General features: G+C 41.9%; 1 protein-coding gene across 4 annotated transcripts in view; it reads right to left on the reverse strand.

Moving 5' to 3' along the window:
* Window positions 1-1,414: 1,414 nt before the first annotated feature.
* The window catches only part of rhobtb4 (Rho related BTB domain containing 4), a 43,561-nt gene continuing 26,790 nt past the window's right edge, over window positions 1,415-18,185 (reverse strand). For all 4 annotated transcript variants that reach the window (XM_069138638.1, XM_069138639.1, XM_069138640.1 and 1 more), the window contains 8 exons: window positions 15,117-15,302; window positions 14,005-14,824; window positions 13,656-13,875; window positions 12,483-12,601; window positions 8,256-8,406; window positions 7,939-8,027; window positions 7,624-7,729; window positions 1,415-6,967 (listed from right to left, as the gene is read on the reverse strand). In XM_069138638.1, coding sequence (XP_068994739.1) covers window positions 6,789-6,967; window positions 7,624-7,729; window positions 7,939-8,027; window positions 8,256-8,406; window positions 12,483-12,601; window positions 13,656-13,875; window positions 14,005-14,824; window positions 15,117-15,302 — 1,870 coding nt within the window. In that variant the 3' untranslated portion in view covers window positions 1,415-6,788. The remainder of the gene's footprint in view (window positions 6,968-7,623; window positions 7,730-7,938; window positions 8,028-8,255; window positions 8,407-12,482; window positions 12,602-13,655; window positions 13,876-14,004; window positions 14,825-15,116; window positions 15,303-18,185) is intronic.

Raw genomic sequence — 18,185 nt, forward strand, 5'->3', positions numbered from 1 at the left:
TGACAACCTCTTCCCCCATGTTTCTGTGGGTTTCTGTGATCCCACACCAGACTTTATTAAAAGTCTCAGCTCACAGCATGTTGATCTTGATGATGCATGTGTTCAAGGAGCCACTTGCTGACTCAGTCTCTCATTCATCCAAAGTTTCGAGGAAACTTAAAAAGACATTCAAGAATACACTGTTTGCATGCCAGAAAGTTTAGGGCTTATTTTCTATTTGTGCGTACAGTGGCTAAAAAAAAAATGACACCAGCGCTAACACATCGAATCCATCCCAATACAGCAGCACTGCTATAAGTGATAGCTTATCATGTGTTACAGAGGCACTAACTCTACTAAATGGAACTATTTTAAGGAATATAGTGTGTGTTTGGGATGTGCTGGGGACATCCTGGTTGACTGCACCAACGCATGCTAATTTCAGTGTTCAACAGGAGATGGGTCAGGGACCTCCTGACAAGCTCCTCAGTCTTTTCCTTTCACTATCGCATGAACAAAACAAAGAGATTGTTAAGGTGCCACAAAAGCATGAATTCAAACTGAAAAACATGTCTGACATCCTGAGGCATAAAACTACTTTATAGTGTTTAAACTGATCATTTCAAAATGTAGAAAATAGGGTCTACAACCGTTTTATTCTACTTCTCTCATTATGGTTGCACAGTTGTTGTTTCTTCACTAGGTGGCAGAGCTGCTTCGACCTCTGTGTGCATTTGATGCTTGAAACAAATGGTTGATAAAGACAAAAGATAAAGACGGAGGGAATGAAAACACCTGCAATTATTTGAGTTCTATATATTGAGTTTTTCATGGCTACGTTTTCTTCGGTGTACTGTAGTGGTTATTAATGTATTCAGTATTTTCATGTTTTGATGTAAGAAAGTATATGAAACGTTTGGAATTATGATGTTTCAGCCCTCTTTTCTCAACATAGTGTGATTACTGTGTAAAGCGTCCACCATGAAAACATGTAAAAATAAGACAAACCATCTTCCTCTTGTCCTATACTAAAGGATTACTGTATTTAAAAATCAGATTACTTAATACTGCAGAGCTTTATGACATAATCCTCCTCCTGCCTGCCATATCATCATTCAATTTAGATAAATTCATTGTATTGTAGTGTGCATCTGGATGTTAGAGAGGTTTTTATAGGTGGTTGAAATCAACAAAATTGTCGATTTTTAAAAAAAAATGTCCTACCTTTAACCACCTGCCCTTCAATTTCTATTCCATTATTAATATGTATTCAGTTTATTGGTAATCAAAGGATCCATTTAAGTATATGCAAGTGTTACAACACGTTCGAAACATGTTCGAAACATGTTCGAAAACTAAAAGATGACAGCTGCAGCCTCCCTCTTTCTATTTTGTAAATTCACAAAACACACAATAACCAAACACATGACACAACTTCAAAAGATTAACAGTTTTAATAAAAGTCAAACATCAAAATACTGAAATGGCAAAAAAAAAAGGTTTTTTTTTTTTTTTTCTACAATTCTTTTTGAAATTTTGTACAAATCACAGTGGTTCAAAAATATTACAAAATTTTAGTTTCAAAACTTTTTTTTTTTTCTTTTTTTTTTGCAACAGCAGCAAAACATTCTGATTGTTGTGTATTTTTCTTGAAAGCCCTTAATAGTTTGTGAGTGTGGTGTGCTCTTTCGTTTGCTTTTTATTGTAATAAGCACAATAACATCAGCAGTAAATGTTAATAAAACTCATATGAGTCAATGAAAATAAAAGTGCATAACAATACTATACAGCTTATATGATACACTTAAAAATAACACTATAGACCAGGGGTTAATTACACCATGTCTGTCTATACAAACACCTCTCTGCTTACAATCCTATGTATACACCAACTTAGTAAATAGATAAAAGTGTGGCGAAGAAAGTGAGAGGTTACTTCCAGCTGGGACTTGTATAACATTTACAACACTGCACTGTACTTTGGATAAGAACTATCTTCATTAATGCATAACATATATATAGTTGTCGCAGCTAATATCTTCCTTTAATCCACCAGTAGTTCACAGATGCTGTTCCTCAACCAAATGGACACTGACTGTATGTATGACTGCAACAGTGCAGATAAATAATGGAAGCGATAGAGAACACTACTGACTTTTGCTTACAGAGAAAGACTAAGCAGAGGAAGTGGAAAAGAAAATTGATATTTTCAATTTTGATGAGGAAAACTTGTAAATATAAAGACAGCATACTTATCAAAAAAGTACTATTAGGCTACATATTAGAAAGTGCAGGCACCTGAAAGAGTGCGGAAACATTATTCTAAAATTGCTGGTTTGCTGGGTTTCTTGGTCATTTCATAATTTAAGTCATCAATTGTGTCGCTTTAGCAAAGATGATGTTACATACTGAACCTGTGAAGCCCAATATCTTATGTTACCACTGGAAGTTATCAATATGACCCCGTTGGCCAGAAAAGTGCTAAAAAAAAACCTATTCAACGAAAGCATAAGCAACTCCACATAAGCTCTAAAATACCGTATATTCATGAAAGCTACCTAATTATATTTCTGTGCTCACGTGTATATTTCTTGGCTTAACTGACTTTAATTTGAGCCCAGAAGGCTGCAGGTGCAATGCCGTCAGCCAAAAGAGCGAGATTTCACAGAAGGCACAGGAGCGGAGACACCAAACACTAAAAACAAGGTGTCTCAGTCACTAGGCCTCACAATATAACGGGGAGATCAGGCCCGTGAGGAAGGAAGAACTGCTCCATCTAAAGTAACGTGACAGTAAAAAGGCTGTGACGAGACAATCCAAATAAATTCCACAACCCTGTCCAACATCAGAGTGTAACAAGAGGTAACTTTGGCCGGGAGGGGTCAGTGTGGAGAATTATTGAGGCTTTAGTAAAATTAACAAGGCTTTTGAGGATCTGTCTCTCCCTCTCTGTGAATCAGGGTTCCTCAACCTTGTCTGGCCCGTATCTCCATTTCCTTTTCCCACAGTTTCACCCCAATAATGGTTTAATTAATTTTTTGTTATCATTTCCATTTTAGAAATTTCCCGCAACCCCATAGGCACGTCAAGTGACCCCAAATAGGTTCCCAACACCAAAGGTTAAGAAACTGCTGTATATACAGTAGCCAATGTCTAACCCCAGAAACATGCATCATGCTTTACGCAAATCCTCTTTCGTCACATGCAATATTAATCTGAACGTTGGCTATCAGCCATTTAGGACATTCCTAAAATGTGTATTACAATACTTGATTTTGACTGAAATTTTGATTTCTATGCTTTTCAGTTTTTCCCCCCCAGAACCCAGTATCTTAAAAAATCACAAGATTAAGCTTGATTGATTTTTTATTAACTCCAGTAAGAACAGAGAAGGGACGTCTGTTACACTGCGCAGCAGCAGCAGATCATCTGCATTCGTTTCCCAGGCAAAAGTCTGTAAATGTCCCAGCACATTATCTAAAGTTGTATATTTACTGATGCTACCTTAAGCTGTGCTGAGCTAATTAGCAAAAAAAAAAAAAAAAACAATTGTGCATAAAGCCACAGAGCGAGAAGAGCGCTACTGTGGAGTTCAGTGCCAACAAGACCTGCGAGAAGCTGGACGAGTCGCGTTGTTCAGCTCGGCACTGAGCAAGTTGTGGGGAAAATTTGAAAGACGTGAGTGTCGTGCTACAATCATCAGGTTTAGAAACAATCTTGCATGAGGATCAATTCACGCTAAATACAGAAAGGTATAGTCATAGACAAAAAGAAAAAAAGAACGTGCATTCCAACACAAGTGTCATTATAATGACAACGTTAGGCCACCATGCAAATTAACCACATGCCATAAGTGGTTGCACCCTCCCAGCACACAGGCCAGCCAGTGCTCAGTGAAAAGCTGTGCTTTCTCAAAGTCAGTGGTTTTAAAGTTAAACTGCAGGAATCAACCTGACGTTGTTGAATCGCTACCTCTCAATCACCTGGTCAGTGGAGAACCCCAACCAGTAAAGACAACATCCTAATATAAGGCCATTTGATTAGACCAACCTCTTTGTACTACACTCGGTAAAGACTTTCAAAGGCCATTTGTCTGCATAAAACAAGCAGTATGCCTAAAGATTCTGCACAGGCATGGCTCAAGTTGGCTTAAAAAATTCCCTCAAGAAGGATAATGGCTGAGAGTGCTTAAAGCAACACCGTGATCTATTATACACCTGGCCATTGTTGACTGTATCTATCACATCATTGACTGCAGAATCTGTCTGCAGGTTTGAACCAAGATGTTTGCTAAAATCCCCCATTAGTTTTTTGTTTTTTCCAACTATAAGGCACATGGACCAAGAGAAGAGGTTTAATGGGTCACGTTAACCATTAAGACAAATTGATTCGAGGGGGGGGGTAGGAGGCCATGGAAGTCCATCGAAAACTGTCCCCAACTTTTCTCCTCTTTAGGTCTCATTTCAAAGCATCACACTGGGATAGCTTTAAATATCTATGGAGTAATTCCAAAATATGTGGGGTGTATGTCATGCTGACTGAGACTCGTTCACTTTTACTCCACTTTCACTCTTCTTAGACACGAATCAGATCAATTCGCACTTGGTTCTCGTGGGATCCTTCTATTTCGGTAGCCGACAATGACTTTCCACGGCTCCTGTGGAGAACAGCAGAACACGCCACATGTTTCACACAATCTCTCTATCTCCTACAGTTGCCTGGGTAAAGCTGAGGGGCGCAAATCCACAAATAGAACAACTCGTCACCACAACGTCTTTTTCTTACACATTCAGTCCGAAAGCCCAAAGAAATTAGCACCCTTAACCCTTAAGAAAATCTGATTTGCCCTCATATGCAGTTGCGTGTTAATCTGCCTGTCGTTTGAAACAACACTCATGATTGCAAATTCAATCTAAAGTAATCACATTGGTTATGAATATAAAGGCAGAAAACAACATTACAGGGTTGTAACCACTGTATGTAAAATCAGAAATCTACACATTCTTAAAATCAGTGACCTATTATGACCTCTAACAGACTGTTAGTAAATGAAGAAAAATTAAGGTTTAAAAATGCTCACATTAAATTTGAATACCCTTGTTACATTTCTGCATGTTCTTTACAGGTAAACACTAAACAACTAGACAGATGCTTGAACTCGGAACATAAAATCACATGTGTTTGTGTGTTCATGTGGACACTGTCTTATTGTGTCTTGAGCACCATTTTCAATTCCAGCAACAGGAATGGAAGGCAATGTCCAGCAGTGACACTTTTCTTCTGACACCTTAGTGTGAAACTGTCACCCTGAAGAGGGGTCCAAACATTAATCTACACTGCCGCCTTCTCTAAAGTCACTTTTTCTTCTCTCATTTATCCCCTCTTGTTAATAAAAAAAAAAAAAAAAAAAAAACATGAAAGCAGGGAAGTAGAAATAAAGAAAGTGATGAAGAAGCATCAGAGCTTTGGTGTCCAGAATCAGGTCAAAATCAGTTGGTATAGTTTTTAAATTCATCAATAACAATGTGCATGTGCTTTAGGTTATTTTTAGTTGTTTTTTTTAACACTTTGGAAGTATTTAAGTTACACTGATGATCTAAAGAACTGCAACTAGAGTGAAGAAAACACAGGCATACAAACTGTTAGTGTGTTAGGTTCGTGCCAGGGTCCTGAGCAGTGCTGCCCCTGGTGGTGTAGGGGTGTAAAGGCAGGCTGGCCGAGGTGAATCAACGCAACCTAGTGGTCAACGACGTTACAAGCGCATTTGTTTAACACTGTATCCATCAATCCTCAATGGCAGAGGTATCAAGTAAGGCTTTACTCCCGTCATTTCTAAAGAGTGGTCATTTGAGGGCCCCTGAAATGCAGTTTGGTGAAATCAAGGGAGAGCTTGTGTTTTCCTTTTTTGCAAGTGTGGTGTTTAGAAGGAGAGGCTGGGAGGCGCAGGGGTGGATGATGGACATCGAGAGACCACATCAGGTCTATACTGAAAGCTGATAGCTACGATCAAACCTCCTGACGGGAGGATCTTAACTTGCAAATTTTTTTTCACCTAATTTTTGCACTTGCAATGGCAATTATCAGCTTCCTGGCAGCCATTTCCCCTGATGATAGTGTCCTTGAAGGCGTAAAAAAAAAATATATAAGGGCAAATAATATTAAAATAATATGAAGTATATTGTCAGTTCCTGGGAATCCAGTGCTGGTTTTAGAGAGGTGGATCATGGGCATGGGTCTGTGTGTGACAGCTAACAGTCTGTATAGAAGTGAAGGCAGAGGTAAGCTCCCTCAAGGGGGGCCGCAGTGGTCAACGTGTAATAGTCATTAAGGTCAATGTGAAGGATGGAGACTGAGAGATTGAGAGCCCTTGCTCCCAGTCCAATCACTCAAAGGCTGAGACACTGTGAGCGCTGGTGGAGGGACAGAGCTCTTGTGGAGGGGACAAGGGGCTGCACTGCAACGCCATAGGCCCTTATAGATCAGGGCATCAGGGAAGCACTCAACTTGGAAGCATCACTCAATTATAATACCGCACACATATATTCACACATCCATGCGCATACCCTTCAGTTGAGTCCACACTCGTCACACTGCATACCAAAATGCACTCATGTGGTCACCCACACTTATAAAGAGGCACGTACATTTCCCCAAACATGCTGACACTCAGGCATATTAGCGCTTAGGGACATTTCTCCACTGACAGAAGGTTCAGCGCCATCCTCCTTTAGATGCGTTAAGCTGGGGGCGTAGCTTTCTCGGGTGGGGATGACCCGGGTCAGGACAAGAATTCAGCGGAGTAAAACCCTTTAGGAGACGTGCGGGGAGGAGGACGGGTGCCTCCAGAAACACCAGCCCCGTTTGGTGTGTTGTTTGCGCAATATCTCCTCCTCGCGTTCCCGTTCCTTCTGAGAGCGCAGATAGCGGTCCTCCTCCTTCAGGAACCACACAGGAGGCCAGCGCTGCTTCTCAAAGTGCATCTGGTTTACTACAGAGAGGAGGGCAAACGTGCGAATTTGAAAAAGATGATGCATTGCGGTGCAAGACCTTTTTGTATCATTTCAGAGATGCACTAGTGAAATATAGAAAAAGACACACAAGTAAACAACCGAGTGAATAAGAAAATAAAGCAGAGGAGTTCATGAAAGATTCTTCTCTCTTAAAACTCGTGAAATCAAAATATGAAACTTTCGAGCAGAGGATTTGTTTCCCTGCGTTCATGTTAAATCTTACTATTTATAAAAAAAAAAAATGTCTCATCACACCTCAATGAAAGGTGAGGATAAGTGTTACTGTTAAAATACCTGATGCAAGACATCATTTGCTTCTAGCTTTTTCTTCTTTTACAAAAACAGCCCAAAAGGAACACATTTTTCTCCTACTTTTATATTTAGCTACTTTGCATCAGTGCATTTCCAGAAAAAAGATTCAGCCCTCCCACTCCAACCAAATGTTTGTTGTGAACAAATCACACTGTGCTGTAATTCCTTACTAGTTTGATAAACCAGAAAATGTAACATTATGTTCAAACTAGCACTGCAAAGCAAAAACTTGTCGGATATTTGCTGACAGAAAAGCTAAATGTTTCAAAGTGAGTTTGAGATAGAAAGATTATCAGGGTGAAGAGAGGCAAGGTTCCTGTACCTGGAGACATGGCCTTCATGTCTTTGGGAAACTTGCGGCAAATGCTGTTATAATTAGTGCAGATGTGATGGAGACACCAAACTGATAGCTGCTTGGCATTGTGGAACTGCAAAAAGAAAAACAAGAGGAGAAATGAGTAAATGAGTTATTACAGTTCAGAAAAAAAGAGGCGAGGTAAAGGTTAGTTGATTGAGTATGCATCACTATGAATCAACATCTGTCTATCTAACCTCTAATTTGCTTAACTGAAAAAACTAAACTTAAAGTTAATTATTAATAAATCATAAATGAATGGTTATTAAAATAAGGAAAGACCTGTGCAAGCTCAAGGTAAGGCAACACCTGTCCATCGACGTCGACTCCTTTCACTGCCAAATGGAGAAGCTCGTCCACAGCATGCTGTTCTGAAGATGCACAAAATGCACATAATCATGTCAGTATTTCCTGGAAGAATTTTCATCTCCCAGTCATAAATTCTTCATCTGCAAGTCTGCGATAAACACAACTAACTGCTCCTATAATCTTTCACTGAGTCATTGATAGAAAGTAGTTTGTGCAAAGCCATTTATTCAGTACAAGGGAGAAGCCATTTCTCTCTGCGACACGTCTACCACTGCAGAGAGCGTCTTTACCAGTGAGGGCGACGAGGCGCGGCAAACAGAGACGGTTGGCCAGGACAATTAGCTCCATGGGCTCCAAACCAGGACTGGGCGTCAGGAGGCCGCAGTACAGGAACTCCAGCACCCCACGCATACAGGCTGTGCTGGTGTTGGGAATGGATACCTGGAAAATGACCAGATCAGGAGGGAACAGGAAAAACAGGAGAAGCGAAGTCAGTGAAGAAAATGAATGGACTTGCGTATAGGCAATCATTTTCATTAAATACGTATTTTACGTGAGGCGATCTTCTGTCGATAAGCATTACTGTGTACACTGTATGTAGCAAATCCCATGAAGAGGGTAATGCCAATGAAAGCAGTGGGTATTTGGAGGTAAAGGGCAGAGGACACACTGCTTCTGTCACATTCCCTTTGATCTTGGCTCAGATGAGAGCGCTGGCCGGGTGGGGGGGAGGTGGGTGGGGGGCTGGCCAGTGATGTGAGCAATATGGCTAACGCAAACAACCCCACACTCGCACACACAGACAACCCCGCTACACTAGACAGAGCGAGACACAAGCTTAGCCTTAATGTGACTGAAAGCTACGAGCAGCTACGATCTTTTAGCAGAGAGACACCGATTCATCTGCAGGTAATTCAGTCAAAGCACCGGAAGAACCGAAGTAAGGTAAATGATTGTGGGAGTGATGACCTGACCCCTGCAGGAGCTCTCTGAGTCCACCCACTGAGGCCCTCTCCAACCTCCACTCCCATAACCAATTAGGAGAATGTCAGCTTGGCGCGACCTCTCGTTATAATGAAAAAGTCACAACACAGAGACAAGGGTGGTCTCTGGAGCTTAACGCCCCAGCTGGAGCCAGGAAGCATTAATGAGTGGACACATTCCTAGTGACAGGAAGTTTACAGATAAGATCCATTGACTGTACTGACAGGTGTTCTTTAGCAGTCATTCTGCCCTCCTATGTCAATTATGAGTTAAGTGCAAGTTTAGTTTATTTGAAAACCCACAAAGTTTAGCCTCAGTGTGAAAAACAATTAAACAATCTGTTTGTTTGTTGTTGTTTTTTTAAAAAGGGCTGTGGAAAAACAGCTGCACTGACTAAAAGGTGCAAATAAGATATCGGTCCCCAAAGGGCTTGAAAAACCTCCCCTTAAGGGAGCTGAAAATTTTTAATCAAACAAAGTAGGAGGAAAAAGAAGTGAGTCACAAAGCCATCACCACAGATGCTGTATAAAGTTTAAGAGAAACAGAGATCAATCTGTATCCACAGTAAATAAAAAAATAAATCTGGAGATAAGAATTCCAGTAACACTGGTGTCTACTCTTTTTTTTTGTGAGTAACACAGAACCTTTACATGCTCTGACATTTGATAAGTTTGACTTCTTAACATGTAATTCTCGACTAGGATGCACCCTCACGTGGTGAACAAAAAAACACAGACACACACATCGTAAGTAGTTCATGAGTGTAGCATGACACACTCAGCGGTCAGTTTGTATAACTGCCCACACAGACGACAAATCTCAGGAGGTGTCTTTTGACTCATGGTTTTTGATTACTACACAATAGACAAAACCTCTTTGACAGAGGCTGATGGTCCATGGAAAACAAAAAATATGCTTACTATTTTAAATCTTTGTACTGTAGATAATGATATAAAAAAAAAAAAAGTCTGTTTGAGAGACAAAACTTGATGCTGTTCTGCCCAGGATTAGAATAGCCCCGTTATCACACAACAGCATGAACATTGAAATGTGTGAGCATAAAAATACTGAGAGGGAAGTGTGGCATGAGGATGAAAATAGGACAGGCTGATCACATGCTCCTCTCACAGTTATAGAGCTACAGCTTTTTTAAATTTTCATATAATGGAAAATGTTCCTCTGAAACCTAAATGTTGAAAACTGAAACAGAAAATAGAACAGTTGTAATATGATATGATAACCATTTCTTTCCATGTTGTAGTGTCCTGTAAAGACCAAAACCACTTTGAAATGGTCTTCGAATATTTGCTTGTATAAAATGGGAGAGAAAAAACTAGGGAGAGGTGGATGGCTGATTTGTTAACATTCATAATGGCTTTGTGCTTGATTTAATTATTAAACTTGATTTTACAGTGTAGAGTCCACAAGGAAGTTGACTCACCCTGAATTTTCACCCTGATTTACCAGATTTCATCTAGTCATTGTTAAATTTGTACTTCTTTTTTGTAGATTCTAACATCATCTCTTCATACTTGTGTCTATTATTGATTCTCTTTGAGAGAAACTGAGCACAACGAGACCATCTGCTGTGTCAAGGTTGAGCAGTTGTGTTATTGTGTCATGCTCTATTGAACGACTGGTTTAGTGTTTTAGCGAGCTTTTTTGTTTCTGCTTCTCAAACTAGCATTTATCCATCAAGATGTGTACCTCACTGTAAATAAGATATATGGTCAGCCATTAACATGGCAACTCCGTACATTAGAAACACTTTGTGGGATGCTTCTCCGTCTGTCCAAAGAGGAAAGTAATCTCTAAAGCCAACAGACACTCTGCCACCTGCAGCTTACTGCTGACATGTACATATTTGATTTGCTAAATAGCAGCAAAACGCTTTTCTGCGACGTAAAAATGCAGATATCACCGGTGCTCAGAAACATAAATGCTGACAGCTTCATTGAGCAGTCAGTCTTTTGAGTCTTTGTCTCCAGTGCACCTGCCCCCTGTGCTCTGCCAGCTTCATGTCATAAACAATGCCACAATAGATCCTAACATGAACTGTTTAGGGTAACCGTAGACACTGGCAGCCCACCAGCAGTAAACACTGTGTCCTCTCAGTGATGCTAATGTCCTGTTTTCACCATCAGCCACAATAGCTGCCGTGGCTTTTTGCACACCCGCTCGTGTGGTGTGTTCTGGAATAAAATCCAGGCTATCCATGTGGTTTTCTTTACCAGTTGTACATTAGTTTTCTTCTAATGTTCCTTACATTTCCTTTGAGCTTTTTAACATAAACGGAATATACAACCTTTTAATTGCTTGTCTGTCTCTCGCTGTTTAATTTTTCAGGATTATTTCCAGTTCCTCTAAGTACCTGAATCGAGGTAACCTAAACCTGGTGACCTTGAACATAACCAGACCCTGTGGGATCTGGTTCTGCAACACCGTGTCAACTTAAAGGTCAACTGTAACTTTCTCTCCGACTGGTTCTGGCCAGAACACAAGTCCTGCAACCAGCAGAATACCGGGCCACCAGAAGCTGAGCCTTAGGTCAGTGCACACCTGATGTAACCAGATCTGCTACTTGGGAAACGCTTACCTCGAAAGAGGGACTCTTCTGGGCTTACTTTAAATATTGAGATGGGTCAGTGCAACATCCTCCTTTTACTATTACAGGCCTGAGCCCTCGCTCAAACATCGCAAGTTTTTTTTTACTAGCAGCTCTCTTTAATAAGCCAGATGTTTAATACTTTAATACAAGAAAGAGCTGCCTCAAAGGCTTATAGGATAGCAACCCACCAACTAGAAACAAGGCCCAGAGTCTCATCTGACACAAAAACAACACTGTGCAGTTTGCATCATGGCCCGTCCATCACAGCAAACCACACCAGACAACAGGAAGTCACAGTGTGTGACTACTTACTCGTATTAATCATTCTGGGAACATAAACATGCTTAAAACAGTCTACTCCATATTAGGTATAAAACAAAAACAAGATCCCTTAATATACATTATCAATTTTGAAGGTGAAGACTGACTTGATTTAAGGTTTGGGTAAGGGTTAGGATTAAGTGAGGAAATGAATGTGTGCAGGTGGGTTTGAATTTGAATTGCTATGTAGGTGCATGTACGTGTGAGTTCATGTTTTGGGTAAAGGATCCCACAGTCTGGTAAGTGCAGAGTTTCAACCACATCCGCAAGTGAAACAAAGGTTTGTAGGTAAATCTGACCACAGTGCTAACCCACACACACAAAAACATCGTGAGAACACAGTGCATATTTCTGCACTGTTATTAAAGTAACACATCTCCAAAGTAATAAACCGTATCCAGGTAACTTGCCTTATCCCCATTTTTCTTCTTTAATCAGGTGTTACTTCTATTGTTATATGAGGAATTCATGTGTGTGGTTACGTTGCCCCAAACAGGTGTCCTGAGTTTTCTCTCATGAATTTCCCAAGATTCAGGACACAGAAACTTCTCAAACCTTAATGGTAACTCCATCCTCAAGCTCTTTCCGGTGCATCTGAACTCACCTCCTCAATGTAACTTTCCATGAAAGAACCACGGAACATGGCCGCCATCCAGTCACAGCTGGAGATAAGCAGGGGCTTGTGGGCCGGGAGGCAGCCATCGTCCAGTCGAAACACGACATCTAAAACCGGGGTGGGAAAAGAGCGTTCATCTCGGGAATGCCACAGAAGCCCAAGCTACAGAGGGGGGAAAGACAAGACGAGGCAGACGTCCAGACACACCCACAGGCAGACAGACGCCAGACAAGACACACACAAAGACATAGACACAGGTAGATAGACAGAGAGATAAATTGACAGGAGGACAGAACAGCTTTTGACACAGAGTAAGGGAAGGAGAGCAGATGCGGGATAGTAGGTCATGAAGCAAATCCTGTGTGTGGTTAAGAAAGTGGTGCAGTGACAGGAAAACAGTAACTATGTTAGTGCAATGACCTTCGTATGGGCTACATGTGAAAGCAAAGGATTTCATCTGTCTAGAATTTGACTCTTGGGAATAAATGGGATAAAGCCTATAAGTTTGTGCATATTTTTAAATAGCTTCATTCATCAGCCAAAATTCTTAAGAGCATTAATATAAAGATTGCAGTCAATATAATCATTAAAAAAAAAAAAAAAAAAAAAAAAAACAGAGAAAGTGAAAAGAAGTGGACGTGAGACAGATTTTGTTGAGACAGCAGATGTCCGTCATTGGCTGCAAATGCTGTGACAACGTACACACACACACACAGCAGCTTCAGGGGACAGACAGCATCACACAAACACAAGACACAGTGGGCACATAGGGGGCAAACACAAAACAACCAAGCAGACTGAAACAACACAGGTCATCAAGCCAGTTGATGACTTTGAAAGGACTTCAGGAAACAGATATACAGCAACATACAAAATGTATGTAACATATTTTATAGGAGTTATTCAATGGCAAATATACGTTCAAATGTACACAGTGTGTACATTGACAGAGACTGAAAGAGAGTGCTGGAAATGAACTCTTTCCTGTCTTTGTCACACTTTCCCACCAACTTCTCATAATCCTCAGCTTCTCCCATTCTCATGTTTGCTCACACACATGCACACACTTGCAGAGAAACACCAACTGATGCATTCATGGAAAACATGATACCAATGTTATTGAAGGTATTGAGGCACTGAATGACTGGCACAGTGGTTTACCAGAAAATGTCCCTTTATTGAGACACTCCTTGATGCGGTTGGCTCTGCGAACGTGGAAGGCCTTGGTGATCTCCTGGTTCATGAAGCTTTCTCTGTTCAGAACGTTGGCCACCATCATCCGCAGGTCAAACACTTCAAGTAGCTCTGCGATGGTGGCCACCTGCATCAGATCGCCTCGGCCCTCGTCCAGGCTGCCTGTGTATAGGTACTGAAGCACTGCCTGCAACCGGAGCAAAATGACAGATCAGATATACAACTTTGGAGGCACACGAAAAAAAATGTGTTGGTTTTTGGGGCAGAGAATGTCAATATTTTTTGGGGGTAATTTCGTTGCTTTGAAGTCCATCACCTTAAACGGTTCCTCCTGTATAAGTGCATCCATGGCGACTACAGTCATGAGTCGGGGTCGTCCTGTCATGGGATCATCAACATGCTCCAGACACACACTCAGGAACCCCCTTCCCCATCCTGAAAGGGCTCGACCTGTCCCTTGCGCTCCCAGGGAGTACTGGGCCCGAGAGGGGAGTGCATTATCACTCTGGGAAGTCCTCAAAGAGCCCTGCTGGAGCAGCTGCGGGCGGTTCAGGCCCCGCACGCCTCCATCCACCCCGTCTTTATCAATGTCCAGGCTCTTGGTGCGTCCGGCTTGCTCCTTGGCTCCTCTCCTGCTTTGTTCATCTTCCTCCCCGCCCTCCAAGTTCTCCTTGCTCTCCTGTTCCTCCCCCCGCGGCCCCAAACATGATCCACCAAGATCAAGGGTGAAGAGGTCATAGAACTTGGAGCAGGATGTGGCCAGATAGACTTTGTGTGCAAAGACGCGTGTTGGGCCGCCCTGCAGAAGGAAAAGAACATCTGCACACAGAGGCTTGCAGAAAAGGGAGTCCGGGCCCTCGCCGTCTATTGGTGGGGGGTCCGGGATGCCCACTATGGGGCGTGGCGGGCGAGGGGGCAGGAAGGGCGCCTGAAGGAGGGGCCTCTGGACCTTTTTCAGGTGTGACTTCCAGAACTGCAGGTGTCGTCGGGATATCAGGGCAGCGCGGATGGCATTGTCAAAAACATCTTTGACTCCAAACTGGGCTACAATGCTGGTCTCATAGTAGGGAATACCAAGTTCTTTTGCCACCTCGTGGCCTCTCTCTGGAGGAAGGATATCTGTGGGTTTGATGGGTCTGTGAGTCAGAAAGAGATAAATATGTTAATGATGACAGTCCTTAGATAAAGAAGTACAAGCTAACAGGAAGGAGGAAGTGGAGCATTTAAACAACATTCATGCAAAGGAGGAGAAACTTAGCCTGCAAAACACCAAAAAAACAGGACTCAAAACACCTTCCTGGAAATCGTCAGTGTCTTTGGTGGTATCTGCAGTGACTGATATGCTCCTGTTATTCATTAACTGGACAAAAGCCACATTTGTGCAGGTTGTATCTAAAATGGTCTGGTAATGCCTGAGGAAAATCTCACTTGGCTAGCGGTCGACGCGCACGATTAACTGCATCCAGGTCCGCATAGCGCAGATCCAGCTGGCAGCCAACCAGGATGATGGGTGTTCGGGGACAGAAGTGCTTGATCTCCGGAAACCACATGGTGCGGACGTGGCGCAGGGAATTGGGATTAGCCAGAGAGAAGCAAAGCACCACCACGTCAGACCTAAAAAGGAAGGAGGGAGTGGGGGGGGGGGGGGAATCATCATTTCATGTGCTTAACAGAGTGACATAGATCACAGAAAAGATAAAGCGGCAGAGGAGAGCTGAGTTGTTGTGTCATGAGCAGGAGATGTCAGTCAGGAGAAGACGTGGCCTTTGATGGAGGGAAGGGGACAAAAACAAACAAAAAAAAGAAGTAGAAAAAGGGTCAGTGCTGACTCACTGAACAACTTGTCAGTTTATGTTAAAACGTGTGATGTGTGAATGGAAGAGGCTTGTTCTGCTGCTGCAAGGCATGAAGCTATGAGGTGGGGTCACAAGACGTGTGTGTGTGTGTGTGTGTGTGTGTGTGTGTGTGTGTGTGTGTGTGTGTGTGTGTGTGTGTGTGTGTGTGTGTGTGTGTGTGTGAGTGAGAGAGAGAGAGTCTGGGCCTCTGGGGTGGTGATTTGTGTGGCCTGTCTCTCTCGCTCTCTCTTACGTAAATCTCCCTAAGCCCTTTGAGGCTACATGGACCACAAAGAGAAGCCTAAGAATAGATTAGAATACACACACACACACACACACACACACACACACACACACACACACACACACACACACAGAAATACATTTCCTCATCTGATGTGTTTGAGCAAGCAGACAGTCGCACTTACAGCTGCTGTCTGGTGCTGATATGTCTGTGACATGTTGGTACATGTGCATCTGTGTCTCTGTAAATGTTTGATTGAGCTTTGTGTCTGGGATCATGGATCATTTAATAGCCGCACAATCATGCTGACGGGGCAAAACTGCACAATTCCTAAATGATCTACTTCTTACAACAATCCTAACACAGGGCTTTTGCCCCAGCAGCACCGGACTACTAAGATTTATGTAACTGGTGTGCGACATTAATTATCATTGGTAGCTGGAAAAATATGACATATGCTGTATATTCCAGCTCTTGGCGTTAGTCAGGCATGCAGTACTCATCACAAGGTGTGAGGTAAACCAATGCCTCAACTTGAGAGCAGCATTACACACCATTTAAACACGTCTCTGCCCCTTGGGCAAAATACCTGCACTACAGTGATCATTGCCTATTTAGTGAGCAGACAAAGGCAGTACACTAACAAATCTGAATTGACATTGTCCACTGGAATTTAATTAAATCTGAACCGTTTTTGACACTTTTATATTAGGGAGCATCCTTGAGATTATTCAAACATCCGAATTTGCATTAATACACAGACACGGCTAACCTGATGTCCTTTCTTCTTTGAAAGTGAGGAGTTGAATTACTCACGAATACACCCAGCACTAAATCAGAAGGCACATTCTTTGCAGAGTAAACATGGGTTCCATAGTCCTCTTTACTTTCACCAATGTAATCTCTGAAAAGCTCCTACTGCTAAAAACACAATATACAATACCAAACATTACATCACGACTCACGCACATAAACACACACACAGGAATTTCCATTAGCACTTTGTCAAAGGATCATTACCACAGCTTAGTCTGTTTGAGGTCATGTTATGTGCACATGCCTTTGTTGTTGTGGTTAAAGGAAAATACTTCTTTTTTTTCCAACCTGCGCCTCACTGCCATAGTTCTCTATAGGGGCTACAGTCCTCACTACAGTAATGTACAAGTGAATCCATAAAACAGTAATACTCATAATAGTCTCCTGTGGAGAACTTCCTACGCCGTCTTCTGTGCGAACAGCTTATTACGACCCACAATTACATTTTAGAGTGAAGCTACATCTAGTTGTTGTATAAATAACAAGCCGGTGCCTTGGGTGTGTTGTCATCAAGTGACCTCTGACCTTACGTGAAATGACTATAATCTTTTCAACACAGCATTACATAATGGTAATGTGATAACTTTACGTACCGGTACAACGAAAACGATGCCAGTGGGAAGCCCATTAGGATTCGTAGTTGTGTCAGCCACATGAATGTGAGCCGGACAAGTTCAGATGACGTCTATATAATGTGAATTTTTTTTCTGGTTGGGAGGAGGCGGGGTGGACGGATGGTTAGATACACTTAAGTGTAGGGGAGCGCTGTTCGCTTTCTGTTTTCCAACTTTGAATCGGGATGGTGTTTTTAAACCGTGTTCGCTGTTGCCACGGCGACGGACTTTAACACACAATATATTTCAATTGATCATTTTAAACAAAACCATTATCTTTCCCCCTCGAAAGACTCATGTATATTGAATTTGACCGACCCATCGGCTCATGTGTGTTCGAGAACTTGTTGCTAATCTGGCTTGTTTATCTGCATGAGCATACAAAGGGTGATGCCTTCTTTATTGCACTTTTGTGTAACGGGGTCAGCAGCACGTTTCTGGCATGGCACTGGATGTTTGTAGCACTGAAAATATAATGTGAATTGTTTACTAGATATACTGAATAAGGAGCTCTGCATTAGGTTTGACAGGTGAACGTATGTCAGCCTGTGTGTATATGTACATACAGGTCAGTGTTAATCTCTGTCTGATTGAAAAAGTGGTACAGTGGTCATCAGCAGCCATATAATGCTAGATAAATAAGAAGAGACACGCAATGCTTGCACACAGGCACTCGCACAACCACACACCAACACAACAGAGGGGTCCTGAATAATCAGATTTTTTTTGTTGCAGTGAAGAAATGAATGGGTGCCATGCAGGCCTGTGTTTCTCTCTACAATCACACAGTCTGGCACGACACCCCTCATCAGTCATGAAGTCTGTCACAGCAGCATTATGGGAGTTATACAAGAATTTTTTTTTTTTTTAAAGTGACTTTGTTTTGCTTTTTTATTCAAAAAGCAAAATAAGACTTTTTAAAGTGAATTTCTGCTGACTAACACGAGTAGAGGCTGGCTCAGGTTAAGTTTAGCTTAACCTATTTCGA

The sequence above is a fragment of the Embiotoca jacksoni genome, unplaced genomic scaffold, assembly GCF_022577435.1.
Source record: "Embiotoca jacksoni isolate LCO1_2020_lvr unplaced genomic scaffold, fEmbJac1.0.p SCAF_8, whole genome shotgun sequence".
NCBI lineage: Eukaryota > Metazoa > Chordata > Actinopteri > Embiotocidae > Embiotoca > Embiotoca jacksoni.